The sequence below is a fragment of the Hyperolius riggenbachi genome, chromosome 7, assembly GCF_040937935.1.
Source record: "Hyperolius riggenbachi isolate aHypRig1 chromosome 7, aHypRig1.pri, whole genome shotgun sequence".
Lineage (NCBI taxonomy): Eukaryota > Metazoa > Chordata > Amphibia > Anura > Hyperoliidae > Hyperolius > Hyperolius riggenbachi.
In genome coordinates, this window is record NC_090652.1 from 88,112,616 (window position 1) to 88,139,066 (window position 26,451).

The following is a 26,451-nucleotide window of genomic DNA, read 5'->3' on the forward strand; positions in this document are numbered from 1 at the left end:
CAGTAATGTGACAAAATGTGGAAAACTTCAAGGGGGCCGAATACTTTTGCAAGCCACTATAAATAAATACATTTTGACAAGCCAGCCTTATTTTGGAATAAGGTGCTGTGGACTGCTGAAACGCAAATTTAGTTATTTGGGCATAACAAGGGGTGTTCTGCATGGAGGAAAAACAGCATTCCAAAAAAACACTTGCTACCTACAGTAAAATACGGTGGTGGTTCCATCATGCTGTGGGGTTGTGTGGCCAGTGCAGGGACTGGGAATCTTGTCAAAGTTGAGGGACGCATGAATTTCACTCAGTGTCAGCAGATTCTGGAGACCAATGTCCAGGAATCAGTGACAAAGCTGAAGCTGCACCGGGGCTGGAGCTTTCAACAAGACAACGATCCTAAACACTGCTCAAAAAACACTAAGGCATTAATGCAGAGGAACAAGTACAACGTTCTGTAGTGGCCATCTCAGTCCCCAGACCTGAATATAATTTAAAATCTGTGGTGTGAGTTAAAGAGAGCTGTCCATGCTCGGAAGCCATCAAACCTGAATGAACTAGAGATGTTTTGTAAAGAGGAATGGTCCAAAATACCTTCAACCAGAATCCACGCACCTGCCTAATTTTGTTTAAACAATTATTGCACACGATCTGTAAATCCAATAAACTTCATTTCACTTCTCGAATATCAGTGTGTGAGTCTGCTATATGATATATTTAACTGACATTTTTTTATCTTAACAACCAACGATTTATACAGGAAAATCATGATGATAACAAGGTTGCCCAAACTTTCGCATCCCACTGTATATATGTGCATACCTAGTATTAGGGCTCTGGTGCTCATATGAGTTTGATTGGCAGAAGCATGTATGCAAGTGTGGGTTGTGTGTGAGTGGGGGTGGACTCCTTTAATTGTTAAGCGCCTCTATGTGTTTTTATTTTTTTTTATTGTGTTTTTATATTTGTCTTTGGATACTAAAGCTTGTCACAGGCGCACTAGCAACTTTCCTGATCACGGCCACTCTACTGCACAGGTGAGAGCCGCCTGCGCAGTAGAGTGGACCTGATTGGGCTATTTTGTCAGAGCCCAAGTGGAGAGCTGCTACTGCACCTGTGCAGGCAATGTAAATATTATTGCTACACTATGCAGGGGGCCCAGCACTGGAACGAGACGGCACAGGAGGATGGGGAAGCCTTGCTAGGTTCCAGAGGCTTCCCTCTCCTGAGGTATCAGTTTTTTTATTTTAAACATGTTACAGATTCTCTTTTAATTTGTAAAAGTGTACCTGAACTTATAGGCCAGGCAGAAGCAATTATTAAAATAATTAATAGGAAATGTATTATTTAAAGTGACACTGAAGTGAAAATAAATTTATGAGATAATGAATTGTATGTGTAGTATGGATAATAGAACAATAGTAGCAAAGGAATAGAGTCTCATATTTTTTATTTTCCCTTATAAGATGCATCAGACTGTCACAGTTGCAGTTTAGAATCCACACTCTCTGCTTTTTAAATTGTAAAACTAATGACCCTTTAAGCTTTCCTGCAGTAAACCTTATCTCATGTTTGTCTCTAACTGTTTCTTGGCTGTTTAAAGGACAACTGAATTAAAAGCGATGTGGAGGCGTCCATATTTATTTCCTATTTCATGAGACGGTACACATTGCCTTATTTATACTTACTAGGGGTTCTTCCAGCCCCATGTGGTTGGTGGGATCCCTTGCTGCCCTCCCTGGCCGCTCCATTCTCCTGTGGTAGCCGCTGGTATTTTAGGCAGTGGACTGCGAGGGAGCCAACTGGCCACATGGGGCGGGAGGAAGGCTCAGGTAAGTACACTATAAATAATAGCTAAGTATTAATAAAAATAATAATAATAAGGAAGCCCCAGGTAAGTATAAATATCACTCTTAGTAAAAAAATGTATACATGTGATAAAAACTATTATAGTACACTATTAGACTGTAGCAAAGTAATGTAGGACAGACTGTCCTATCTCTGTGACAAGCGATCACCTTCAAGTGTAATTTTTGGCTTGTAAAGTTGAAAGTAATAATTTCACCAGTTTATTCAATGTCTTTCCTGTTAACTGATCTAAACCTCCACACTTCTGACAGCCATAATGAATGCTTGCTGAATTTACTACGGTGGTGCCAAACTTGCTGCTGTTAAAATTGCCAAGCACGATGGGAGCTGAGTAATTGTAGAGCAGTGGGTGGATCGTTATGAGTCAGATCTCAGTCAGAAGCTTGACTCAGACATTGGTGTTATGTCTGACATTGTGCAGCGGTCTGAAAAATCCCACTCCCCAAGCCTGAAGCTGCCCGATGGCTGTACACAGCCAGCTTCATTAAAACTGAAATCTCTCTTCTAAAGATTAGGATGCAAAAAGATTACTTACTTGCCTGGAAAAACAGGCTTTAAAAAGAGATCCTGTAAAGGAAAAAAGTGCCCCTGGAGGGTACTTACCTTGGGAGGGGGGAAGCCTCTGGATCCTAATGAGGCTTCCCCTGTCCTTCTGTGTAGCCCTGATTCAGCGTCTGCTCCCCCTGAAAAGGCACAGTGGCACCTGCAGCACGTATCGATATTTACCTTTGGGAACCAGCGCAGACGCAGTTCCAGCTTCCCCCCTAGGGCTTCAGCGGAAATAGACAAGCCCAATCTGTTCCACTCTACTGCACAGGCGCGAGACGCCTACACAGTAGAGCAAATCCAATCGGGCTCAGCTATTTCTGTCGGAGCCGGAGGGGAAAACTGGTACTGCACCTGTGCTGGATCCCAAAGGTAAATATTGCCATCTGCTGCTGATCGAGGGAGCCGGCACTGGATCGTGCTGCACAGGAGGAAGGGGAAGCCTCATTAGGATCCAGAGACTTCCTCCTCCTGAGGTAAATACCCCCGGGGCATTTTTCTTTATTACAGGTTTTCTTTAAAGTAAACCTGAAATGAGGAAACACGTTTCAGGTTAGATACTTATCTATGGAGAGGGAATTCTCTGGATCCTATAAAGCCTTCCAAGTCGCCTCTCCGTCCCCTCATTCCACCACTTTGCCCCTTTCAAACTTTCTGCCAGCAGCACATTTGGCCCTCCTCAGGCAGGCTTTAGAAGTGCTTGGGTCTCCAACTACTTCCAAAGACAAGCTGCTCTGTACTGCAGAAGCACGAGTCCGTGCTCGCTGGTGCGCAATACGGAGCCATTTGTTTTCAGATGTACTTGGAGACCCGAGCACTTCTGAAGCCTTCTGTGGAGATCTAAAGGCTTCTTCGACATTAAAGTTGAATAACTGCAATGGGGAGTCTGGCAGTGGAACAAAGGGACGCAGAGAGGGCCAGGAAGGCTCTATGGAATCCAGAGTCTTTCCTCTTTTCAGGTGAGTATCTAAATCTTTTTGTATTTGCCCCACTACAGGTACCTTTTGAAGCAACACTCTGAACAGGATAAATGAGTGGAGAAAAGTTCCTTCTCACTTTCCCAGTGAGTGCCACTCTGCCCCTCTTCATTGATCTGAACATCTCATCGCCCTGTACGCTGTTGTATCCTCCACCAAAGCCTACAGGTTTCCCACCACAAGACTGCCCGCCCTTTGTGACAATCACACTACGGAGGGAACTGGGGGCTGATTTAATTGATATGGCAACTACTTGATTACCAGTGTGGTGTTTGGAAGCTGCATTATGGGCCATCCTAAAGACTTACATATTTATGTACCTGAATAACATGTACATCTTAAATCAACCCTGTAGCGAAAGTAGAGGAAGACTTCAGTTGTCATCTAAGCAAAAGAGCTTCTCTTTGTTGTCGAATAAAGTCCGGTTTTCTGAAGCCATTAACCACTTGAGGACCGCAGTCTTTCTACCCCTTAAGGACCAGAGCCTTTTTTTCCATTCAGACCACTGCAGCTTTAACGGTTTATTGCTCGATCATACACAGGGCCGGATTTAGGGCAAGGCCACCTAGGCCATGGCCTAGGGCACCACATGAGCAAGGGCACCAAAGCTGCAGGCTAAACTGGTGCAAGCTTGCAAATGCTGCAATGCAGGGAGATCAGGCAAGCGCCTGACCACAGTACCCTGCTGCTAGCTGCCTGTGCAGCAAACACCTTGCTCTCTGGGCACGTTTGCGTTATGGCCAGCGGCTATGGACTTGGGCAGCATTGGAGACGGAAATGAAGAGGAAGCTACCGCGCTGGAGACAAGCTGAGAAATGAGTGACAGTGTGAAGGTGAGCTGGCTACCTATACTGAAGGGGGGTGGGAAAAGGAGGGATTAAGGGACTCATCTGGTTATCCAAACTGGAGGAAAGGGGGGAAGGGGTCATCTCGCTACCTATACCGAAGGGGGGCGGCTGGTGACAGTGGCCTTGGGCGGTAAAGAGTACAAATTCGGCCCTGATCATACAACCTACTATCTAAATGAATTTTCCCTCCTTTTCTTGTCACTAATACAGCTTTCTTTTGGTGCTATTTGATTGCTGCTGCGATTTTTAGTTTTTATTATATTCATCAAAAAAGACATGAATTTTGTCAAAAAAATGATTGTTTTAACTTTCTGTGATAAAATTTGTCAAATAAAGTAAATTTCTGTATACATTTTTGGCCAAATTTATTGTGCTACATGTCTTTGATAAAAAAAAAAAAAACCCATTCAGTGTATATTTATTGGTTTGGGTAAAAGTTATAGCGTTTACAAACTATGGTGCAAAAAGTGAATTTTCCCATTTTGAAGCATCTCTGACTTTTCTGAGCACCTGTCATGTTTCATGAGGGGCTAGAATTCCAGGATAGTATAAATACCCCCAAATGACCCCATTTTGGAAAGAAGACATCCCAAAGTATTCACTGAGAGGCATGGTGAGTTCATAGATGATTTTATTTTTTGTCACAAGTTAGCGGAAAATGACACTTTGAAACAAAAAAAAAAGTTTCCATTTCTGCTAACTTGTGACAAAGAAAAAAATGAAATCTGCCACGGACTCACCATGCCCCTCTCTAAATAGCTTGAAGTGTTTACTTTCCGAAATGGGGTCATTTGTGGGGTGTGTTTACTGTCCTGGCATTATTGGGGGTGCTAAATTGTAAGCACCCCTGTAAAGCCTAAAGGTGCTCATTGGACTTTGGGCCCCTTAGCGCAGTTAGGCTGCAAAAAAGTGCCACACATGTGGTACCGCTGTACTCAGGAGAAGTAGTATAATGTGTTTTGAGGTGTATTTTTACACATACCAATGCTGGGTGGGAGAAATATCTCTGTAAATGACAATGTTTTGATTTTTTTTACACACAATTGTTCATTTACAGAGAGATTTCTCCCACCCAGCATGGGTATGTGTAAAAATACACCCCAAAACACATTATACTACTTCTCCTGAGTACAGCGATACCACGTGTGGCACTTTTTTGCACCATAACTGCGCTAAGGGGCCCAATGTCCAATGAGTACCTTTAGGATTTTACAGGTCGTTTTGAGACATTTGATTTCAAGACTATGCCTCACGGTTTAGGGCCCCTAAAATGCCAGGGCATTTAGGAACCCCACAAGAGACCCCATTTTAGAAAGACAACACCCCAAGGTATTCTGTTAGGAGTATGGTGAGTTCATAGAAGATTTTACTTTTTGTCACAAGTTAGTGGAAATTGATTTTTATTGTTTTTTTCAGTGTCATTTTCCACTAACTTGTGACAAAAAAATAAAAACTTCTATGAACTCACCATACTACTAACGGAATACCTTGGGGTGTCTTCTTTCTAAAATGGGATCACTTGTGGGGTTCCTATACTGCCCTGGCATTTTAGGGGCCCTAAACTGTGAGGAGTAGTCTAGAAACCAAATGCCTCAAAATTACCTGTGAATAGGACGTTGGGCCCCTTAGCGCACCTAGGCTGCAAAAAAGTGTCACACATGTGGTATCGCCGTACTCAGGAGAAGTAGTATAAAGTGTTTTGGGGTGTATTTTTACACATACCCATGCTGGGTGGGAGAAATATCTCTGTAAATGGACAATTGTGTTTAAAAAAAATGTGTGGGGGGGTGATCAGGAGCCCCCAGGGGGCAGTGTTAGTGACAGGGGGCGATTGACGGGTGATTGACAGGTGATTAGTGGGGAGAATAGGTGTATACAGTACACAGGGGGGGGGGTCTGGGGAGGATCTGAGGGTGTGGGGGGTGATCAGGAGCCCCCAGGGGGCAGTGTTAGTGATTGATGGGTGATTGACAGGTGATTGATGGGTGATTGACAGGTGATTAGTGGAGAGAATAGATGTATACAGTACACAGGGGGGGGGGGGGAAGCCTGGGGAGGATCTGAGGGTGTGGGGGGGGGGGGGGTGATCAGGATCCCCCAGGGGGCAGTTTAGGACCTAACCTAAAAAATAGTGTTGACAGATAGTGACAGGGAGCAGGGCCGGCCCGCCCATGAGGTGGGTTCCTCAGGCGGCAGGAAGTGGAGGGGTGGCACCAGACATAAAGAGGAAGTGACTGCGGAGCCGGAGAGAGTGCTGTGCAGGCTGCAGTGCAGACTCTGCAGTGAAGTCCGGCTGCTCCTGTGGTGCCCGACTGTGCCTCTGACCCCGTGCCTGGCTGCACACACTGTGAGTGACCCTCCGCCGCCGAGACCGAGTCTGCCCGGACTGTGTTCTTGCTTGTACCCGCCCCGCCCCCCGTTAGGCTGTGCACCGCCCACCAGTTCTGATGCCACGTGCCACCCACATGATGCCGCCGGCCTCCAAGTCCGACGACTCCGAGCTCTGCGGCCTCTCCTGTCTCCTCCAAGGCTGCACGCTGCCTAAGCCTGCTGATGGCGGCGGCTGCTGCCCGCTCTGCTGCCCTGCCTGATTGTCACGGTAAGTCACTGAGCGCCGCCGACGTTACCATGACTATGATGATGAGCCTGGCTGCTGGCTGCCGCCGCTCACCGGCCTTGCCCGCCAGCACGAGATCCGAGATGGATGGAGCATGCCCGCGGCCGCCGCAGCCGTCTGTCCCCTGCCTGCCAGTGCCAGCCAGTGCAGGATGCATGCTGGATGCCTGCGGATGCCCGACGCCCGCCCATCGCCACCGCCAGACCCGGAGGGAGACCCCATCCCCGGTGAGTCATTCACTTTGCTGCCTCACTCAGGCTTTCTTCACGGTCGGTTGGTCGGTCGTGTGGGGGATGTTATGTAATGTTATGTACAGCAGATGGGGCCGGGGGATGGCGTACAGTAGGGTATTAGTAATGGTGGGCGTACTGTGGGGATGGAATTGGAATGGAATCAGTATTGAAGACATATTGGGGGGGGGGGGGGGGGGGGCTTGGCAAGGGGAACAGGAATCAATGAAGGGGATGACAAAGTCGAAAAGAAGGGGGGGGCACAAGAAAGGGGCTAAGTGGGAGCAGGAAGATGGTGACATGGGAGTGGGGATCAAAACATGGAGAGGGAGGAGGGCAGTGACTGCAAGGAGGGGCATAAGACAGAGAGACTCAGGAGAGAGAGTGGCAAATAAGGAGGCACAGGGGAGAGGACACAGAAGGGAGGCACAGGAGAGAGTTGCTAAGGAGGCACAAGAGAGAGGCCACAGAAGGGAGGCACAAGAGAGAGGGGCAAAGAAGGAGGCACAAGAGAGGCCACAGAAGGGAGGCACATGGGGAAAGGACACAGAAGGGAAGGATAGGATGCACAGGAGAGGGGCACAGAAGGAAGGCACAGGAGAGTGGCAAAGGAGGAGGCACGAGAGAGAGGGGCGGACTGAAGCGGTCTTCTTTAATTTTGCTTTAAGGATGGGGGGGGGGGGAGGTTGTCGACCGGGGGGGGGGGGGCGCCTTCACGATCTTTGCCTCAGGCAGCAGAAAGTCCAGGACCGGCCCTGACAGGGAGTGATTGATGGGTGATTAGGGGGGTGATTGAGTGCAAACCTGGGTCTGGGGGGTGGGCAGGGGGGGGGGGTCTGAGCAGTGCTGTGGGCGATCAGAGGACAAGGGGGGGCAGATCAGTGTGCTTGGGTGCACATTAGGGTGGCTGCAGCCTGCCCTGGTGGTCCCTCGATCACTGGGACCACCAGGGCAGGAGGCAGCCTGTATAATACGCTTTGTATACATTACAAAGCGTATTATACGCTTCCTATGCGGCGATCGTCGGGTTAACAACTTGCCGGCGCTTCTGATTGGCCGGTGAGTGGGCGGAGCCTATTGCCAGGGGATGTGCGTGCATAACAGCGCGCGATCCCCGGCCAGCAGCCACATAACGACCCGCCGACGACGGGCGTATTGCGGTCGTTTAGGCCCAGCCTTTGCCGCCTTTGCATTGGCTGTAGGCGGTCGTTATGTGGTTAAACAGCCAAGAAACAGTGAATAAAAAGGTTTTACTGCTGGAAAGTTCAAATGGTCATTATTTCTGCTTTGTTTTAAAGCTTAAAAATTGCAACTGTGACAGCATGATGCAATGGTATAAAAAATAAAATAAAAAAAAGCTATATAACAAAATAAAAATATGAGACTTTTCCTTGTTACTAATGTTCTATTCATTATCCGTACTGCACATACCATTCATTATATGTTTTATTTTTCACTTCCGGTTTCCTTTAAAGGGGAACTGGAGAGAGAGGTATATGGAGGCTGCCATGTTTATTTCCTTTTAAGCAAAACCAGTTGCCTGGCAGCCCTGCTGATCCTCTGCCTCTAATACTATTAGCCATAGCCCCTGAACAAGCATGCAGCAGATCAAGTGTTTCAGACTTTAACCACTTCAGGACCACAGTCTTTTCGCCCCTTAAAGGGAACCTAAACTGAGAAGGATATGGATATTTCCTTTTAAACAATACCAGTTGCTTGTCAGTCCTGCTGATCTCTTTGGCTGCAGTAGTGGCTGAATCACGCACCTGAAACAAGCATGCAGCTAATCCAGTCTGACTTCAGTCAGAGCACCTGATCTGCATGCTTGTTCAGGGGCTGAGGCTAAACGCATTAGAGACACAGGATCAGCAGGAGAGTCAGGCAACTGGTATTGTTTTAAAAGGAAAAATCCATATCCTTCTCAGTTTAGGTTCCCTTTAAGGACCAGAGCCTTTTTCTCCATTCAGACCACTGCAGCTTTCACGGTTTAATGCTCGGTCATACAACCTACCACCTAAATGAATTTTACCTCCTTTTCTTGTCACTAATACAGCTTTCTTTTGATGCTATTTGATTGCTCCTGCGAGTTTTACTTTTTATTATATTCATCAAAAAAGACATGAATTTTGGCAAAAAAATGATTTTTTTAACTTTCTGTGCTGACATTTTTCAAATAAAGTAAAATTTCTGTATACATGCAGCGCGAAAAATGTGGACAAACATGTTTTTGATAAAAAAAAAAACCATTCAGTGTATATTTATTGGTTTGGGTAAAAGTTATAGCGTTTACAAACTATGGTGCCAAAAGTGAATTTTCCCATTTTCAAGCATCTCTGACTTTTCTGCGCACCTGTCAGGTTTCATGAGGGGCTAAAATTCCAGGATAGTACAAATACCCCCCAAATGACCCCATTTTGGAAAGAAGACATCCCAAAGTATTCAGTGAGAGGCATGGTGAGTTCATAGAAGATTTTATTTTTTGTCACAAGTTAGCGGAAAATGACACTTTCTGACAAAAAAAAGAAAAAAAAAAAGTTTCCATTTCTTCTAACTTGCAACAAAAAAAAATGAAATCTGCCACGGACTCACTATGCTCCTCTCTGAATACCTTGAAGTGTCTACTTTCCAAAATGGGGTCATTTGTGGGGTGTGTTCACTGTCCTGGCATTTTGGGGGGTGCCTAATTGTAAGCACCCCTGTAAAGCCTAAAGATGCTCATTGGACTTTTGGCCCCTTAGCGCAGTTAGGCTGCAAAAAAGTGCCACACATGTGGTATTGCCGTACTCAGGAGAAGTAGTATAATGTGTTTTGGGGTGTATTTTTACACATACCCATGCTGGGTGGGAGAAATATCTCCATAAATGACAATTGTTTTATTTTTTTTACACACAATTGTCTATTTATAGAGATATTTCTGCCACTCAGCATGGGTATGTGGAAAAATACACCCCAAAACACATTATACTACTTCTCCTGAGTTTGGCGATACCACATGTGTGGCACTTTTTTGCACCCTAACTGCGCTAAGGGGCCCAAAGTTCAATGAGTACCTTTAGGATTTCACAGGTCATTTTGAGAAATTTCGTTTCAAGACTACTCCTCGCGGTTTAGGGCCCCTAAAATGCCAGGACAGTATAGGAACCCCACAAATTACCCCATTTTAGAAAGAAGACACCCCAAGGTATTCCGTTAGGAGGATGGTGAGTTCATAGAAGATTTTTTTTTTTGTCACAAGTTAGCGGAAATTGATTTTAATTGTTTTTTTTCACAAAGTGTCATTTTCCGCTAACTTATGACAAAAAATAAAATCTTCTATGAACTCACCATACTCCTAACAGAATACCTTGGGGTGTCTTCTTTCTAAAATGGGGTCACTTGTGGGGTTCCTATACTGCCCTGGCATTTTACGGGCCCAAAACTGTGAGTAGTCTGGAAACCAAATTTCTCAAAATGACTGATCAGGGGTATAAGCATCTGCAAATCTTGATGACAGGTGGTCTATGAGGGGGCAAATTTTGTGGAACCGGTCATAAGCAGGGTGGCCTCTTAGATGACAGGATGTTTTGGGCCTGATCTGATGGATAGGAGTGCTAGGGGGTGACAGGAGGTGATTGATGGGTGTCTCAGGGGGCGGTTAGAGGGGAAAATAGATGCAATCAATGCACTGGGGAGGTGATCGGAAGGGGGTCTGAGGGGGACCTGAGGGTTTGGCCGAGTGATCAGGAGCCCACACGGGGCAAATTAGGGCCTGATCTGATGGGTAGGTGTGCTAGGGGGTGACAGGAGGTGATTGATGGGTGTCTCAAGGTGTGATTAGAGGGGGGAAATAGATGCAAGCAATGCACTAGCGAGGTGATCAGGGCTGGGGTCTGAGGACGTTCTGAGGTGTGGGCGGGTGATTGGGTGCCCTCAAGGGGCAGATTAGGGTCTAATCTGATGGGTAACAGTGACTGGTGGTGATAGGGGGTAATTGATAGGTGATTGATGGGTAATTAGTGGGTGTTTAGAGGAGAGAATAGATGTAAACAATGGATTTGGGAGGTGATCTGATGTCGGATCTGCGGGCGATCTATTGGTGTGGGTGGGTGATCAGATTGCCCGCAAGGGGCAGGTTAGGGGCTGATTGATGGGTGGCAGTGACAGGGGGTGATTGATGGGTGGCAGTGACAGGGGGTGATTGATAGGTGATTGACAGGAGATCAGTGGGTTATTACAGGGAATAACAGATGTAAATATTGCACTGGCGAATTGATAAAGGGGGGTCTGAGGGCAATCTGAGCGTGTGGGCGGGTGATTGGGTGCCCGCAAGGGGTAGATTAGGGTCTAATCTGATGGGTAACAGTGACAGGTGGTGATTGATAGGTGATTGATGGGTAATTAGTGGGTGTTTAGAGGAGAGAATAGATGTAAACAATGGATTTGGGAGGTGATCTGATGTCGGATCTGCGGGCGATCTATTGGTGTGGGTGGGTGATCAGATTGCCCGCAAGGGGCAGGTTAGGGGCTGATTGATGGGTGGCAGTGACAGGGGGTGATTGATGGGTGGCAGTGACAGGGGGTGATTGATAGGTGATTGACAGGTGATCAGTGGGTTATTACAGGGAATAACAGATGTAAATATTGCACTGGCGAATTGATAAAGGGGGGTCTGAGGGCAATCTGAGCGTGTGGGCGGGTGATTGGGTGCCCGCAAGGGGTAGATTAGGGTCTAATCTGATGGGTAACAGTGACAGGTGGTGATAGGGGGTGATTGATAGGTGATTGATGGGTAATTAGTGGGTGTTTAGAGGAGAGAATAGATGTAAACAATGGATTTGGGAGGTGATCTGATGTCGGATCTGCGGGCGATCTATTGGTGTGGGTGGGTGATCAGATTGCCCGCAAGGGGCAGGTTAGGGGCTGATTGATGGGTAGCAGAGACAGGGGGTGATTGACTGGTGATTGACGGGTGATTGACGGGTGATTGACAGGTGATTGACAGGTGATCAGGGGGGATAGATGCATACAGTACACGGGGGGAGGGGTCTGGGGGGGGGGTCTGGGGAGAATCTGAGAGGTGGGGGGGTGATCAGGAGGGGGCAGTGGGCAGGGGGGGGGATAAAAAAAAAATAGCGTTGACAGATAGTGACAGGGAGTGATTGATGGGTGATTAGGGGGGGGTGACTGGGTGCAAACAGTGGTCTGGGGGGTGGGCAGGGGGGGTCTGAGGGGTGCTGTGGGCGATCAGGGGGCAGGGGGGGGGAAATCAGTGTGCTTGGGTGCAGACTAGGGTGGCTGCAGCCTGCCCTGGTGGTCCCTCGGACACTGGGACCACCAGGGCAGGAGGCAGCCAGTATAATAGGCTTTGTATACATTACAAAGCCTATTATACTATTTCCATGCGGCGATCCGGGTGCTAGTAACCCGCCGGCGCTTCCGAACGGCCGGCGGGTTACTACGAGCGGTGGGCGGAGCCAGTCCCCGGCGGCTGATCGCGTCACGAATGACGCGATCGCCGCATAGCCACCCACACAGCCGCCCCCGCCGATGGGCGTATTGCGGTCGTTTGGGCCCGGACTTTGCCGCCGCCCATCGGCTGGGGGCGGTCCTCAAGTGGTTAAAGTCAGATCTGACAAGAATAGCTGCATGCTTGTTTCTGGTGTTATTCATGATACTACTGTAGAGAAATAGAACAGCAGGGCGGCCAGGCAACTGGTATTGATTAAAAGGAAATAAATATGGCAGCCTCCGTATACCTCTTACTTCAGTTCCCCTTTAAATAGCTTACATCTACTTCAGCATTTGGTACCAATTACAAAAAAAACTAGCTTTTCTAATTGGAATTCAGACATATTTACCTGTCCCACCCCTTGTGTGGGCGTGATGCACGTGGCCTGGGAACACCAGTTCTAGTAAATGACACTACAGAAAAGGTGATATTTGTTACTACTGTTAATTTGCAATGACTATAAGGTGCAAACGACCTCATGACAACAAGATCAGAAATACTGACTTACCTGGAGGTAGCCAGTCATCAGGAAGAGGATGCATCAGTGGCAGCAATGGAGCACGGAAGCCCTAAAATGTACATTTAAGAAATAAACATTATATATCATGAATTTAAAGATGAAATGATTACGTTTAAAGAGAGTCCAAGGTGGGCTCATGAAATAAAAAAAAAATAGGCTACGTGATCCGGGGGCTGAGCGGATCATGTAGCCTCCAAAACTGCTGCTCCTGTGGGCCGTAATGGACCACTTTCACTTTCGTGACCTCTGGGTCGCAACGTTGGAATGAGATTCTCTCATTCACTGTGTGCATTGAGGCAGGGGAGTGGCAAGAGGCGGGGCCAGGGAGAGAGAGCTGCCCAATGGCAGCTCTGGAAACCCTGCAGAAATGCCCCTGGCGGGCGTTTTGAACAGGGAATCCCTCTCCCACATGATTACCTCAGAGATAGCGACAAAATATTGTCGCTAATCTCGGGGGGCTATAGCATGGCGGTGTGGGGACACCGAGGCATGTCATGAGGTAGAGAACATGCCTCTGTGTCCCATCTGCCCCCCAAAAAACCACCTTGGGTTCTCTTTAAAGATTTAATTTATATATTTAGACTTTTTTTTTCCACCGAAGGCTTTAAAGTGAGTGTAAAGCGGGAAAAAGAGTCAGATACTTGTCTGTGGAGAGGGAAGGCTCTGAATCCTATAGGGTCTTCCCTGTCTTCTCTTGCTCCCCTCATTCCAGCATTGTCACCCCAGTTGTGTGTACTTGACCAGGGGCATAACTAAAATTCATGGGCCCCCCAGTATTCACACCCCTTCCCTTGCCTCCCCCTTGGGGCCCATAACAAGTGTAGCCACAAAAACACCTGATCTGAAGTATAGTCCCGTTTCAGAGAAAGGGAAGATTAGTAGGTGGGGCCCCCCACAGCTTTGGGCCCCCTGCTACCCTCTAGTTACTCCCCTGTGCTCCACCCATTGGTCGAACACATGTCTGTCAGCCCTTGGGAGGCTCCGTACTGGACATGCGTGAGCACTTGTGCATGCGCAGTACGGAGCCGCCTGTCTTCAGAAGCACTTAAGCACATGAGTGCTTCCGTAGCTGCCTGAGGCGGCAAATTAAATTAGGATGGTGGCGCTGGAATGAGGGGTACCGGAGAGGACAGGGAAGGGTCTTACTTGTTTACTGTAAATGAGGCTTGTGGGAGGGTCAGTCAGTAGGAAGGAAGAATAAAAGAGCCCAAATGACATTTGCCAGGATTAGAGTAGAAAATATGTGGTTGTAGATGGTGGCAAAGGGCAGTGACAGAGACAAGGCTGGAGCATGGAAATAGTTTGACCTTTTATTTCTATAGTTGCCACCAGCGCCAGGACAAGGTCCTCCAGCACCCAAGGCTGAGACACCAAAGTGCGCCCCTCTATTCCTCCCACCCCAGCCGTCACACACTGATTGCTGTTAGACTAAGAGGTGCCCCGGGGCCCCCAACATCTAGTTATCCGGCTTGCAGTCACTGCCATGTATGCCCTTTTCTTATTTCTCTCTGCTTCAAACACAATAGAGAAATGATAGCTGAGTGAGTTGTGCGCCCGCCCTACACTGCACCCTGGAGCCTCTCTCGCCTCTGCCCGGCCCTGGCTACCACATTCAGTGCCCAACTCTTTATTTTCAGATGAAATGAAATCTCAAACCCCCTTCTTGGCTGATGGTGTATTGGTTAAGGGCTCTGCCTCTGACACAGGAGACCAGGGTTCGAATCTCGGCTCTGCCTGTTCAGTAAGCCAGCACTAATTCAGTAGGAGACCTTTGGCAAGTCTCCCTTACACTGCTACTGCCAATAGAGCGCGCCCTAGTGGCTGCTGCTCTGCTCTGGCGCTTTGAGTCCGCAAGGAGAAAAGCGCAATATAAATGTTATTTGTCTTGTCTTGTCTTCTTTCTGAACAGGAAGCCAACCAGTACAGAGGTTTTGCATCTGTATGGACAGGTGTACAGTTGCCAGCTATCTCAGTTGTAAAACATACAGTATTTTTACATTTGAAAATGCCGCACCAATGGAATGTGCTGTCAGAATTTAACATTTTTGGGTTTAGATGGGTTCTAACCACTTCACCCCACAGGAGATTTTACCCTTACTACCAAGAGCCATTTTCACTTGTCCGCGCTCCTCCCATTCATTTGGCCATAACTTTATCACTGCGTATCACACTTAAGGCTAGAAACCCACTAGGAGCGATTTTCTGAGCGCTTTGCGATTTGAAAACTCTTGCTAATGTAAAGCTATGGGTGTGATCCCACTTGAGCGATGTGATTTTATAAAAATCCCCCATAGCATTGCATTAGCAAGAGCTTTTTCAAATCACTAGCGCTTAGAAATCGCTCCTAGTGGGTTTCTGGCCTAAATGTTCTATAGCTTGTTTTTTTTAGCACAATTTTAGGCTTTTTGTGGGTTTTACTTGTTTTCAGTAATTACTTTATTTTCTATGCATTTTATAGAAGAAAAACAAGGAAACAATATACTATTTCATCCCCTATAGTTTTAAAATGAACTATGCTACTATAGATAAAACCCACACATTTTATTTGCCCATTTGAATTTTACTGATTTGAATTTAAATTAGAAGTTGACATAATTATGTAATTGACTGCTGTGTCTGATTTTTAGATTTTTTATTTTTCACGTTTTTGTGCAGCCTTGCCATCTGTATGACCAATTTATTCATGATTTGTCATACTTTTAACTAATTATAATATTCACAATGTGACAGATCAATTTTGGGACTTGTGGGTCTCTTGGCAGAATAACATGGGTCTGGCCTATAATACACTCCTTTAAGGTATTCGGTTTTGCAATCCTTTGTTTACCCTGATTTGACTCTATTTACTGGTATTTTTGCCTGTACACATTTCAAAAGATGAGGTGCAGCACTAAGGAAAAGTATGGCAAGCAGACTCACTTGGCTCCTCATGAGCAGGCTATCGGGTAGCAGTAAATTATTAGCTGATGTTACTGGAGCAGAATAGCGTCTGCCATAGCTGGAATTGGTAAGCTTCTTACTGTAAAATAAAAGGAAGCATGTGACAGGGTTGGCACAGTGGATTCATATGAATGCAAAATTAACCTGACCTCAGCTGAAGAGGATTGCCACTCAAACTCCTTTCCACCTAGTACTGCATAATTAACATCAAGCACAGTAGGGCCCTGATTGATGATGAGCAAAAATCATCCTAACATGCAAATGTCCACTGACTCTGGGGGGAATAAATAATTTAGCCAATCATAGGCTCTAGAGGCTGGTAAATTAAAGTGGACCTGAACACTTGAACAGGAAAGAAGGAGAACACAGAGAAATACGCCCTGTCTCCACCCTGCATGTGTTTATAGAGAACAGCCTGTCTAAATCTCCCTTCTCAGTAAGTAACAAGCTAGTGTAATTTGAGCTTCCAGCTGTTGCCAAATTCTGAACTAATATGTAAGTACAGGAGGTTGACCCTTTCTGTGCTCCCAGGATACCAAGAAGTAACCATTTTGCAGATTCTCAGTAGGAGTTCTATAAGCTTTAGCAAGGAAATGGTTTACTGTAAAGGTCACTATGCTGTTTGTTATCTTTTAGAGCAGAGAGGAAGTTCTGAGTTCAGGTCTGATTTACCAATTGCTGGCTAATTGGTAGCTGCTAACTTTGATTGGTTTCTTTCTTAGATCAGTTAACGTTTGCATAGGAGAATGTTTTGCTCATCACCAACCCTAATTTACTTAAAGGGGTTCTGTTGACCTTTTAAAAAACAAAAACTGCCACTTACCTGTGGCTTCTATCGGCCCCCTGCAGCTGGAATGTCCCCCGCTGTCCTCTTCCGATCCGCCGTTCCCCGCCGCCGGCACTGGTGTAATTATTCGTGTAACTAGACAAATAGAAGTGTGGAGCGAGCAAGCAAAGTTTTCCTGTACTGCACCTGCGCAGTAAGCTCCCGCTGATGCGCGGCCATGGCCACATGAAGCCGCACTTCTATTCGTCTAGTTAGATGAATAATTACACCAGCTGCAGGGGGCCTGTAGAAGCCCCAGGTAAGTGGCAGTTTTTGTTTTTTTAAAAGGTCAACAGAACTTCTTTAAGTCCTTCAGGACTCATCAGATATCAAAAATGAGCCTGAGAAACGTGGTGGTGGCCACAGGCTATGCATGTAACTTTGCACATATCCCTCATCAAGTATGAAGTATAGCTGAGGTGGCAAGCATTTGCTTGCACATTTATTACCCAAGAGTGGCCTGCAGTTAGGATACTGATGCAAGGGTTGGAGGGTCCAAGTAGGAAAGCATGCTTACCTCCTATAAATCTTCCTTTCTTCAATGCGTCACACCCTTGTCTTGCACTGCTCCTGCCACAGTGGTTGATTCTAGAGTGCTGCTTCCCTACTCTCAACTTGTACTCAGCTCACCTACTCTCCTCAGATGAATATGCACCCACCCTCTGCATTGGTGCAAAGGATAGGGGCAGTGGTGCTTGAAAAAGTTGTGTGAGAGAGAGTTGGGCTCATATAATTATAAAAAACCTAGGCTACCTGATCCATGGGGCTGGGCGGATCAGGTAGTTGTTATCCATGCCACTCTCCGCCGCTCCTGAGGTTTGCTAGGGCCCACTTTCACTTTCTTGACCTTTGGGTCACGATGCTAGAAGGAGAGATCTCTCCCCGTGCACAGGAAGGGGGGGAGTGGCAGGGGGCACGGCCAGGGTGAGAGAGCTGGAAAGCCTGTAATGGCGGGGGGGGGGGGGGGGGAAGAGCTATAGCGCTTCAATGGGGGGCTATAGCATTGTGGGGGGTGGGGGGTCAGCAGTTGGGAGACACAGAGGCATGTCATGAGGCAGGGAACTTTAAGCCTTGTACACATGCTAGATCGGGGTGTTGAACTCAAATACAAAGTGGGCCGAAATTGAGCTCTGGGACCAAGTCGCGGGCCGACCTCAATGTCTGGTGGCCACCCCTCTACCTTACAAAGTTCCCTGGTGTCCAATAGCTCCCCTCCATCCCCTATACAGTTCCCTGACCTTCCAGCAACTCCCACTAGGTTTTGCTGTGACCCTAGTGAGAGTTGCATATTTCAGTTACCTAATCCGAGCTAAGTGTTTAAAGGGTCAGCTGGATAGCGTACCGGTAAGGCTGATGCTGAATTTGAGCCTCTGACCAGGGTTCAAAACTTGCTCAAGTCAGTACTTAAAACAGTAAGGAGTCGTTGGGCAAGGATCTCTAATGATCCTGGTCTCCCGTGGAACTCACCCTAAGTTGCTCCAGCCCTGAAAATCTTTTAGTCTGCCAGGAGAAAAGTGCAATATAAAAGAACTGTCTTATCTTGCCTAAATAAATCCAGTGCAGGATTATTGGATCGCGTATGTTCTTTAGTGTTAGTAAATTAACCCCATAGAAGTTCAAGAAAACCTGAAGTGAGAGGAATACAAAGGCTCCATTCACTAATAAACAATGCCAGTTGTTCGATCTCTGTGCTGATGCTCTGATCTCTGCGCTGATTCTCTGTCTCTAAAGGTGCCCATTAATGGTATAGTTGTAGCAATCGATCCACCTTCTGATCGGATAACTGCGATCAGAAGGGAAGGATAAGAAGGAATCAAACCGCCCCATAAATGGGATAAAAAAATATGACCAGTCTGATCATTTCAAATAGATTCAATCCACAAAATGGATTGATGAAAAGAACGACAAATCAATTAAAGAGAACCCGAGGTGGGTTCTAAGAATGTTATCAGCATACAGAGGCTAGGTCTGCTGCATATACTGCCCAGCCTCTGTTGCTATTCCGCTCCCCCCCCAGGCCCCCTCTGCGCTCTGCTTGCCCCTAATAAATCACCCAGCTGTGCTATCGACACACAGCGTGTCACAGCCGGCTGTTTACCTTCTCCAGTGTCAGTCTCGCCGCTCCCCCGCCTCCTCCATAGCTCCGGTCCCCGCCCGCGTCCCTCCTCGCTGATTTGAGGGAAGCGTCGCGGGTGGGACCGGAGCTATGGAGGAGGCGGGGAAGCGGCGAGACTGACACTGGAGAAGGTAAACAGCCGGCTGTGACACGCTGTGTGTCGATAGCACGGCTGGGTGATTTATGGGGGGCAAGCAGAGCGCAGACGGGGTCTGGAGGGGGAGCGGTATAGCAACAGAGGCTGGGCAGTATATGCAGACCTAGCCTCTGTGTGCTGATAACATTCTTAGAACCCACCTCGGGTTCTCTTTAACCTTCCTGGCGGTAAGCCCGAGCCGAGCTATGCCGCCGGAAGGCACCGCTCAGGCCCCGCTGGGCCGATTTGCATAATTTTTTGTTTTGCTGCATGCAGCTAGCACTTTGCTAGCTGCGTGCAGTGCCCGATCGCCGCTGCTACCCGCCGATCCGCCGCTATCCGTCGCGCCGCAGCCGCCCCCCCCCCCCCCAGACCCCGTGCGCTGCCTGGCCAATCAGTGCCAGGCAGCTCTATGGGGTGGATAGGAATCCCCTTTGACGTCACGACGTCGATGACGTCGGTGACGTCATCCCGCCCCATCGCCATGGCGACGGGGGAAGCCCTCCAGGAGATCCCGTTCTTTGAACGGGATCTCCTGATCGCCGGCGGCGATCGGAGGGGCTGGGGGGATGCCGCTGAGCAGCGGCTATCATGTAGCGAGACTTTGTCTCGCTACATGAAAAAAATAAAAAAATTAAAAAAAAAAAGATTTGCTGCCCCCTGGCGATTTTTTAGCAAACCGCCAGGAGGGTTAAGGGCTTGTTCACACTTAGGGCATTTTGCGTTTTTTTTGAGCGCCAGCGTTTTAAAAAAAATGCCCTGAAATCGCTAGTGCAGTGAATCCTTATGGGACAGTTCTTATCAGCGCGTTTCGTCCGCTTTCCGCTCAGCAAAGCACTACATGTACCATTTTCTGGGTGATTTTGCAACAATGGAAGGTATAGGAAAAGCTCAAAATGCTCACAAATCGCTTTATCCGGTGATTGCGTTTGCGCTTTTAAGAATAAATACATTTTATTTATCCTTTTCCAGGTCAAAGAGTTCTCTTCCTGACTTGTGTCAGGAAATGAAAAAGCAGAATCGCTCTGCAAATGTGCTTTAGAAAAGCGCCGTAAAAAAAACGCAGCACCCACCCAAGCGCCAGCAGGGGAAAAAAAATCAAAAATCGATGGCTTTGACTTTGCTGGCTGCATGTTTGTTGCAGGTGTGTGACTCAAAAGCAACCCACATTCAGAGGCGGGACAAGGTCCTCCAGCACCCAAGGCTGAGACACCAAAGTGCGCCCCTCCATCCCTGCCACCCCAGCCGTCACACACTGATTGCTATTAGACTAAGAGGCGCCACAGGGCCCACAACCTCCCCAACACCTTAATATCTAGTTATCTGGCTTGTAGTCACTGCTATGTATCCCCTTTTCTTATTTCTTTCTGTTTCAAACACAATTAGGAATGACAGCTGAATGAATTGTGCTCCCCCTCCTACACTGCGCCCTGAGGCTGGAGCCTCTCCAGCCTATGCCTCGGCCCGGCCCTGCCCACATTGTTCATAAGGGAATGAAGATGGCTGCCTCTGTATTCCTCTCACGTCAGGTCTCTTTAAGGCTGCTTTTACACTTGATGTTTGTGATGTAGTGCGAGCAGCCCGTTGGTCCCCATCGTGCTGCTGTCGTTCACACTTACTGCATCGCCCATTGACTTGCATTACTGCATAATCTGTGCGGTAGGCACGGATCATGCGGTAACGCGCTGCAGCCTTTGAGTTGGCATTGCGGCAATTAGGAAACTTCTGGTGCACCGTGTTGCATTGCGTGAAGTTTGCAAGTCTCCATAGACTTGCATGGCCCTTGCAGCAAGGAAAAGTACAGTGGTGCAACGCAGCATGTAATTGTGCAAGGGGCCTAAAAGAAACCTAAAGCTTGAGGGCCCTTTCAAACTGGCGTGGTGCAGTGCGGCAAATTACCGCACTGCTACCACAGTCTAATTAAACCCTACGAGGAAGTTCATACTTCCTACGTTGCAGTATGCTGCGCCGGAATTCCCAATTTAACACTAGTGCAGTGATCTGTGCCGGGCCGGAACCGCAGCGATCTGCGTCGGGCCGGAAGTAATGTTATTCTACAGTGATGCTTTTAAAAAAAACAAGTTGACGTTGCGACGTCACTGTGCGCTTGCGGAAGCGTTTTTTTTTTTTACAATACACTTCTGCATACCCCGAAGCAGGAAGTGACTGCAAGCGTGCATCACTTCCTGCTTGGCTGGTGGCCAGACAGGGAAAACTGCGTACTAACGCAGTGTTCCCTGAAGGTCTGTTTCTGGCGATACGGTGCGGCGCCAGTTTGTAGTGTGAAACCGGGCTAAAGGATATAGAGGCTGTCATATTTGTTTCCTTTCAAACAATCAGTTGTCCAGAAGCCCTGATGCAGAGGTGTCTGAATCACACCTAAAACAAGCAGGCAGCTAATCTTGTCAGATTTTTGGCAGAAACCTCTGATCTGCATGCTTGTTCAGGGTCTATAGCAAAAAGTATTAAAGGCAGAGGAGCAGCAGGACTTCCAGGCAACTAGTATTTTTTTAAAAGAGAAATAAACATGGCAGCGTCCCTATACCTCTCACTTCAGGTTCCCTTTGTGTAAAGAACAGAGTAATGAACTGTTCACGAATGACACAACCCAATGTAACTATTCTTATGAAAAAGACTTCCATGTAACTATTAGTTATGCTACTTAGTGGCTACCTTCCCTGGTGTAAGTAACAGACATACAGACAGATGTGAAGGCTTACAACAATGCTGGCATCAGGTTCTCCTTGTTATGGGAAGGTACTGGCACTGCTGATGGAGGATCGGTTGCTTGCAGCTGACGTTGCTTAGATACTTCCTTTGTACAGACCCTTCTACTGTTATTAATAAACTGAAAAAGGAGCAAAGACAACCTGTAAATCTCCAAGAGTATCTATTTACAAATTGACAGACAGTTGTGTTAGTTATACCATGTTGTCAGGTATGTACGCCAAGGCTTGTCCTGGCCATCTTGGTGCCCTAGGCATCCCTCCTATTATTACCGCACCTTCTTCTGATGCCAAGACACCTCACTAATACATGCAATTACCCCTTCAATAAAACAACGAAATCCCTGTGTCCCTCAGGTCTTATACAGTATACTGTATAGGTATATGTAAATCAATAAACTATCACCACTGTCTACATATGCCACATCTACAGTAAATCACTGCATTAATAGAAAACAGTGCTATCCAATTCATTGCGTCATGTAATGAATGGCTGTGTATAATAACAAAAGGAATAATGGCCCCAAGTAACTGCCTGTTGATAGTTATAGCTTTCTGGTTGTCCTCAACGTCAAGGCCCTCTACTCGAGCATCCCTCATAATTCGGGGTTAGCAGCTGCTGGGATCTTCATGGGCAAACAGGAATGAATGAGAGTTCCCACAATGTTTTAACATTATTGCTGGTGTCAGGGCCGTCTTCAGAAATTTCTGGTCCCCATACTAGGAAAACCAACTAGGCCCCCCATCCGCCGCTGCCCCCCACCCCTGTGCCAAACAATCCACAGAAAAAAAAATTTGAGGGCCTGAACACACTAACGTCCTTGTGTCTGCTTTTCATCATCTGTAACTAATGCGCATGTGCTGACCTGCGGCATGCCTCCTTGATCACACTCCAGTGGCCAGGAGTGCTCTGCACATACGTACTACATTGAGGCTCAATGCTCCCGAAAACAAGCGCATGATAGGAGGTGCCACACCAGTCCAGAGCATGTGCAGTAGTGTGCGGATTAGGTAAGTTACACACTGTACTGGGCCAAAAAGCGATTGAGGAAGGGGACCAGGAGGACAGCGAGAGACCAAGAAGCCTAAAGGGGCTGGAAAAAGCCCCAGGCAAGTAAAACAAAAAGAACACTTTTTATGGTTGACTGTCACTTGGGTATCGTTTAACCTCTTGAGGACTGCAGGGCTAAACCCCCCTAGTGACCAGGCAATTTTTAGTTTAAAAGGCCACTGCAGCTTTAAGGCCAAGCTGCAGGGCCGCACAACATAGCACACGAGTGATCCCCCCCCCCTTTTCTCCCCACCAACAGAGCTCTCTGTTGGTGGGGTCTGATCGCTCCCCCCCATGTTTATTTTTTTTTTTTAATAAATATTATTGTTGTCGTATTTTGAAAAAAAACCCCTCTTCCTTTAAATCCCTTCCCTCCCTCCCTCCCTCCCTCCCTCCCTCCCCACAGCCGGCCAATTACGGCGATCGGCTGTCATAGGCTTCTGCCTATGAGAGCCGATCGCTCTCTTGTCCCCCATGGGGACAGCCGTGTCACACGGCTGTCCCCAGTGCAGCGCTGCTGCTGATCGCAGCGCTGCACAGAGTAAATAGACGGCGATCACGCCGTCTAACAGTCTCCCGAGCGGCAATAGCCGCTCGGAGACTGAAGGCAGGGCGGAGCTCCGCCCCCCAAGCAGGAGATGCGCGCGCAGCCTGCGCGCGATCTCCTGCAAAACAGAGCCCCAGGACTTTACGCCAATTGGCGTTAGGCGGTCCTGGGGCTGCCGCCGCGGCCACGCCTACTGGCGTGACGCGGTCGGCAAGAGGTTAAAGGAAATTCCAAGGTGACACACCTTAAAGAGGAACTTCAGCCTAAACAAACAGACTGTCATTGTTACATTAGTTATGTTAATTAAAATAAATAGGTAATATTTAGGTTATACCCTGTTTTAAAAGAACAGGCAAAGGTTTGTGATTTCATTCAAGGAGGGCAGCCATCTTTTTGGTTGAAAGGAGGTGACAGGGAGCATGAGACACAGTTCCAACTGTCCTGTGTCCTGATCACCCCTCCCAGCTGCTAGGCAATGAGAATAACATCAGAAATCCCATCGTGTTTTGCACAGCATCAGGGGAAAAATGCCCGGGGCAGTTCTCTTTGATGAGGCGGAGCTTAGCTTCTAAGCAGCTAAAAATTAGGCTTCGGTATGAAAAACAAAGTTCTGATGCAGTCAAGCTGTTAACGAAACACCAAGCCTTTTCAGTGCTAAGTAGATTTTTAGTCTGGAGGTTCACTTTAAAGGATATTCGAGATGAAATTAAAAAAAAGTTAAGCTTTACTTACATGGGGCTTCTTCCAGGCCCTAGAACTCTATCAGTTCCAGCACTGCAGTTTGGCCACCCTCCACGGTTTGCTGGCTTCTGCCCCACTTGCATTCATGTTCCTGTGGCTGGCAGAGTTCTGTGTTTGAGTCGACAATGTTATGGACAGGACAGCGGCACCTTGAAGGGTGGCCAAACTGCAGCGCTGGAACTGATAGAAGCTAGGGGCTGGAAGAATCCCCAGTTAATTAAAGCAGAACTTTTTATTTCACTTCGGATATACTTTAACCCATTCAGGTTCCGTCGTTTTCACGTGAGAAATGTTCACCTCCCATTCATTAGCCTATAACTTTATCACTACTTATCACAATGCACTGATCTATATCTTGTTTTTTCCGCCACCAATTAGGCTTTCTTTGGGTGGTACATTTTGCTAAGAGCCACTTTACTGTAAATGCATTTTAACAGGAAGAATAAGAAAAAAATGGAAAAATTCATTATTGCTCAGTTTTTAGCCATTATAGTTTTAAAATAATACATGCCTCCATAATTAAAACTCACGTATTGTATTTGCCCATATGTCCCGGTTATTACACCATTAAAATTATGTCCCTATCACAATGTATGGCGACAATATTTTATTTAGAAATAAAGGTGCATTTATTCCATTTTGCATCTATCACTATTTACAAGTTTAAAATAAAAAAAATATAGAAATATTTCATCTTTACATTGATATTTAAAGGGACTCCGAGCAGTGCAGAACCTATGGAAAGATGAATATCATTTTAAAGTTTTCTTTCTCCTCTTTCCAATGATATATAAACCGCCACCCTACGCCTTTTAGTTTTCGCTATTTTCGCGATTGAAATTGCCGCGGCCGCTATTTCAATCGCGAAAAAAGAGAAAACTAAAAGGCGTAGGGCGACGATTTAGGTGTCGCCAGAAAGAGAGCTTTAAAATGATACCAATCTTTCCATAGTTACTTGTATTACACAGGACAGCACTTTCCCCAGTGTCAGCAGCTCCATTCAGCAGAATGGAGCTGCTGACTTTAGGAAAAAGTCGCCCTGTGTAATACAATGTAACTATGGAAAGATGGATATCATTTTATAGCTCTCTTTCTCCTCTTTCTGGCGACACCTAAATCGTCATCCTACGTCTTTTAGTTTTCTCTATTTTCGCGATTGAAATCGCGGCCGCGGCAATTTCAATCTTGAAAATAGCGAAAACTAAAAGGCGTAGGGTGGCGGTTTATATATCATTGGAAAGAGAAGAAAGAGAGCTTTAAAATGATATGCATCTTTCCATAGTTTCTGCACTGCTCGGAGTCCCTTTAAAAAGTTTAGACCCTTAGGTAAATATTTACATGTTTTTTTTTTTTTTATTGTAATGTTTTTTTTTTATATAGTAAACATTTTATTTGGGTAGTTTTGGGAGGGTGGGAGGTAAACAATAGATTTATAATGTAAATGTGTGTTAATTTTAAATTTTTTTTCTTCTTACAAGTGTAGTATTACTTTTTGGCCACAAGATGGCGGCCATGAGTTTGTTTACATGACGTCACTCTAAGCGTAAGACACGCTTACAGTGACGCATCGGGAAGGGAACGTCCAGAAAAGGCGCAGCTTCCGAGAGAAGCTGTCGCTTTTTCAGCGGGGTAGAGGAATCAATGATCGGGCACCATAGCCCGATACATTGATTCCCTGGCTACCGAATCCGCGGCGGGAGTGCGCGTGCACGCTCGCGATCGGCCGCGGGAGCACGCGGTAGCGCGCATGGTTCCTGGACGTAGAAACTACGTCCAGGAACCAAAATAGGTTAAATATAGCAGTGTTTATACTTGTGTTCATAATGCTGGACATGGACTGCGTCCTCCATTCCCCAATTTGGACCTGACTAGGCCTCAACCCAAGTAAGAAAGTCTTTGACCCGCATTGCCCAGTTCAGCCTCTCATGCACTGCTGACAGTTGCTGTGAGTGCACGCATAATGCTCAGAAGGCTGCAGCAATCAAAGAACAGGCTCTTGAAGAGGGGCTCTGGCAGCAGAAGGGGTCTGTGCAGGATCCTGAAGGGGGTCTGTACTAGAGGCAGCTATCACAGTACAGGCTCTTGATGTATATGGTGGCTGGGGATCATTCTATAATACAGAAAGGATCTTGAAGGGTGGAAGTGAAGTGGTAAAATAAGCATTGATCAGCAGAATCTCTGCTCTCTTTGGAAAGTATTTCAGACGTGACAGACAGAATCCCACATGTAGACAAACGCAGGGGGAAAGCAGAGCCAGCAGTCACTCACTCTGCTGTGTGTA

General features: G+C 47.0%; 1 protein-coding gene across 9 annotated transcripts in view; it reads right to left on the minus strand.

Annotated features, from left to right (window-relative positions):
- LOC137524433 (E3 ubiquitin-protein ligase RBBP6-like) overlaps positions 1-26,451 on the minus strand; it is an 87,150-nt gene that overhangs the window by 12,530 nt on the left and 48,169 nt on the right. For 7 of the 9 annotated variants that reach the window (XM_068244281.1, XM_068244277.1, XM_068244279.1 and 4 more), the window contains 3 exons: positions 21,826-21,953; positions 16,007-16,106; positions 13,076-13,136 (listed from right to left, as the gene is read on the minus strand). In XM_068244281.1, coding sequence (XP_068100382.1) covers positions 13,076-13,136; positions 16,007-16,106; positions 21,826-21,953 — 289 coding nt within the window. Of the gene's footprint in view, positions 1-1,680; positions 1,834-12,916; positions 12,981-13,075; positions 13,137-16,006; positions 16,107-21,825; positions 21,954-26,451 lie in introns of all 9 variants that reach the window. The other 2 variants (XR_011022685.1, XM_068244276.1) reach the window with 2 other exon arrangements.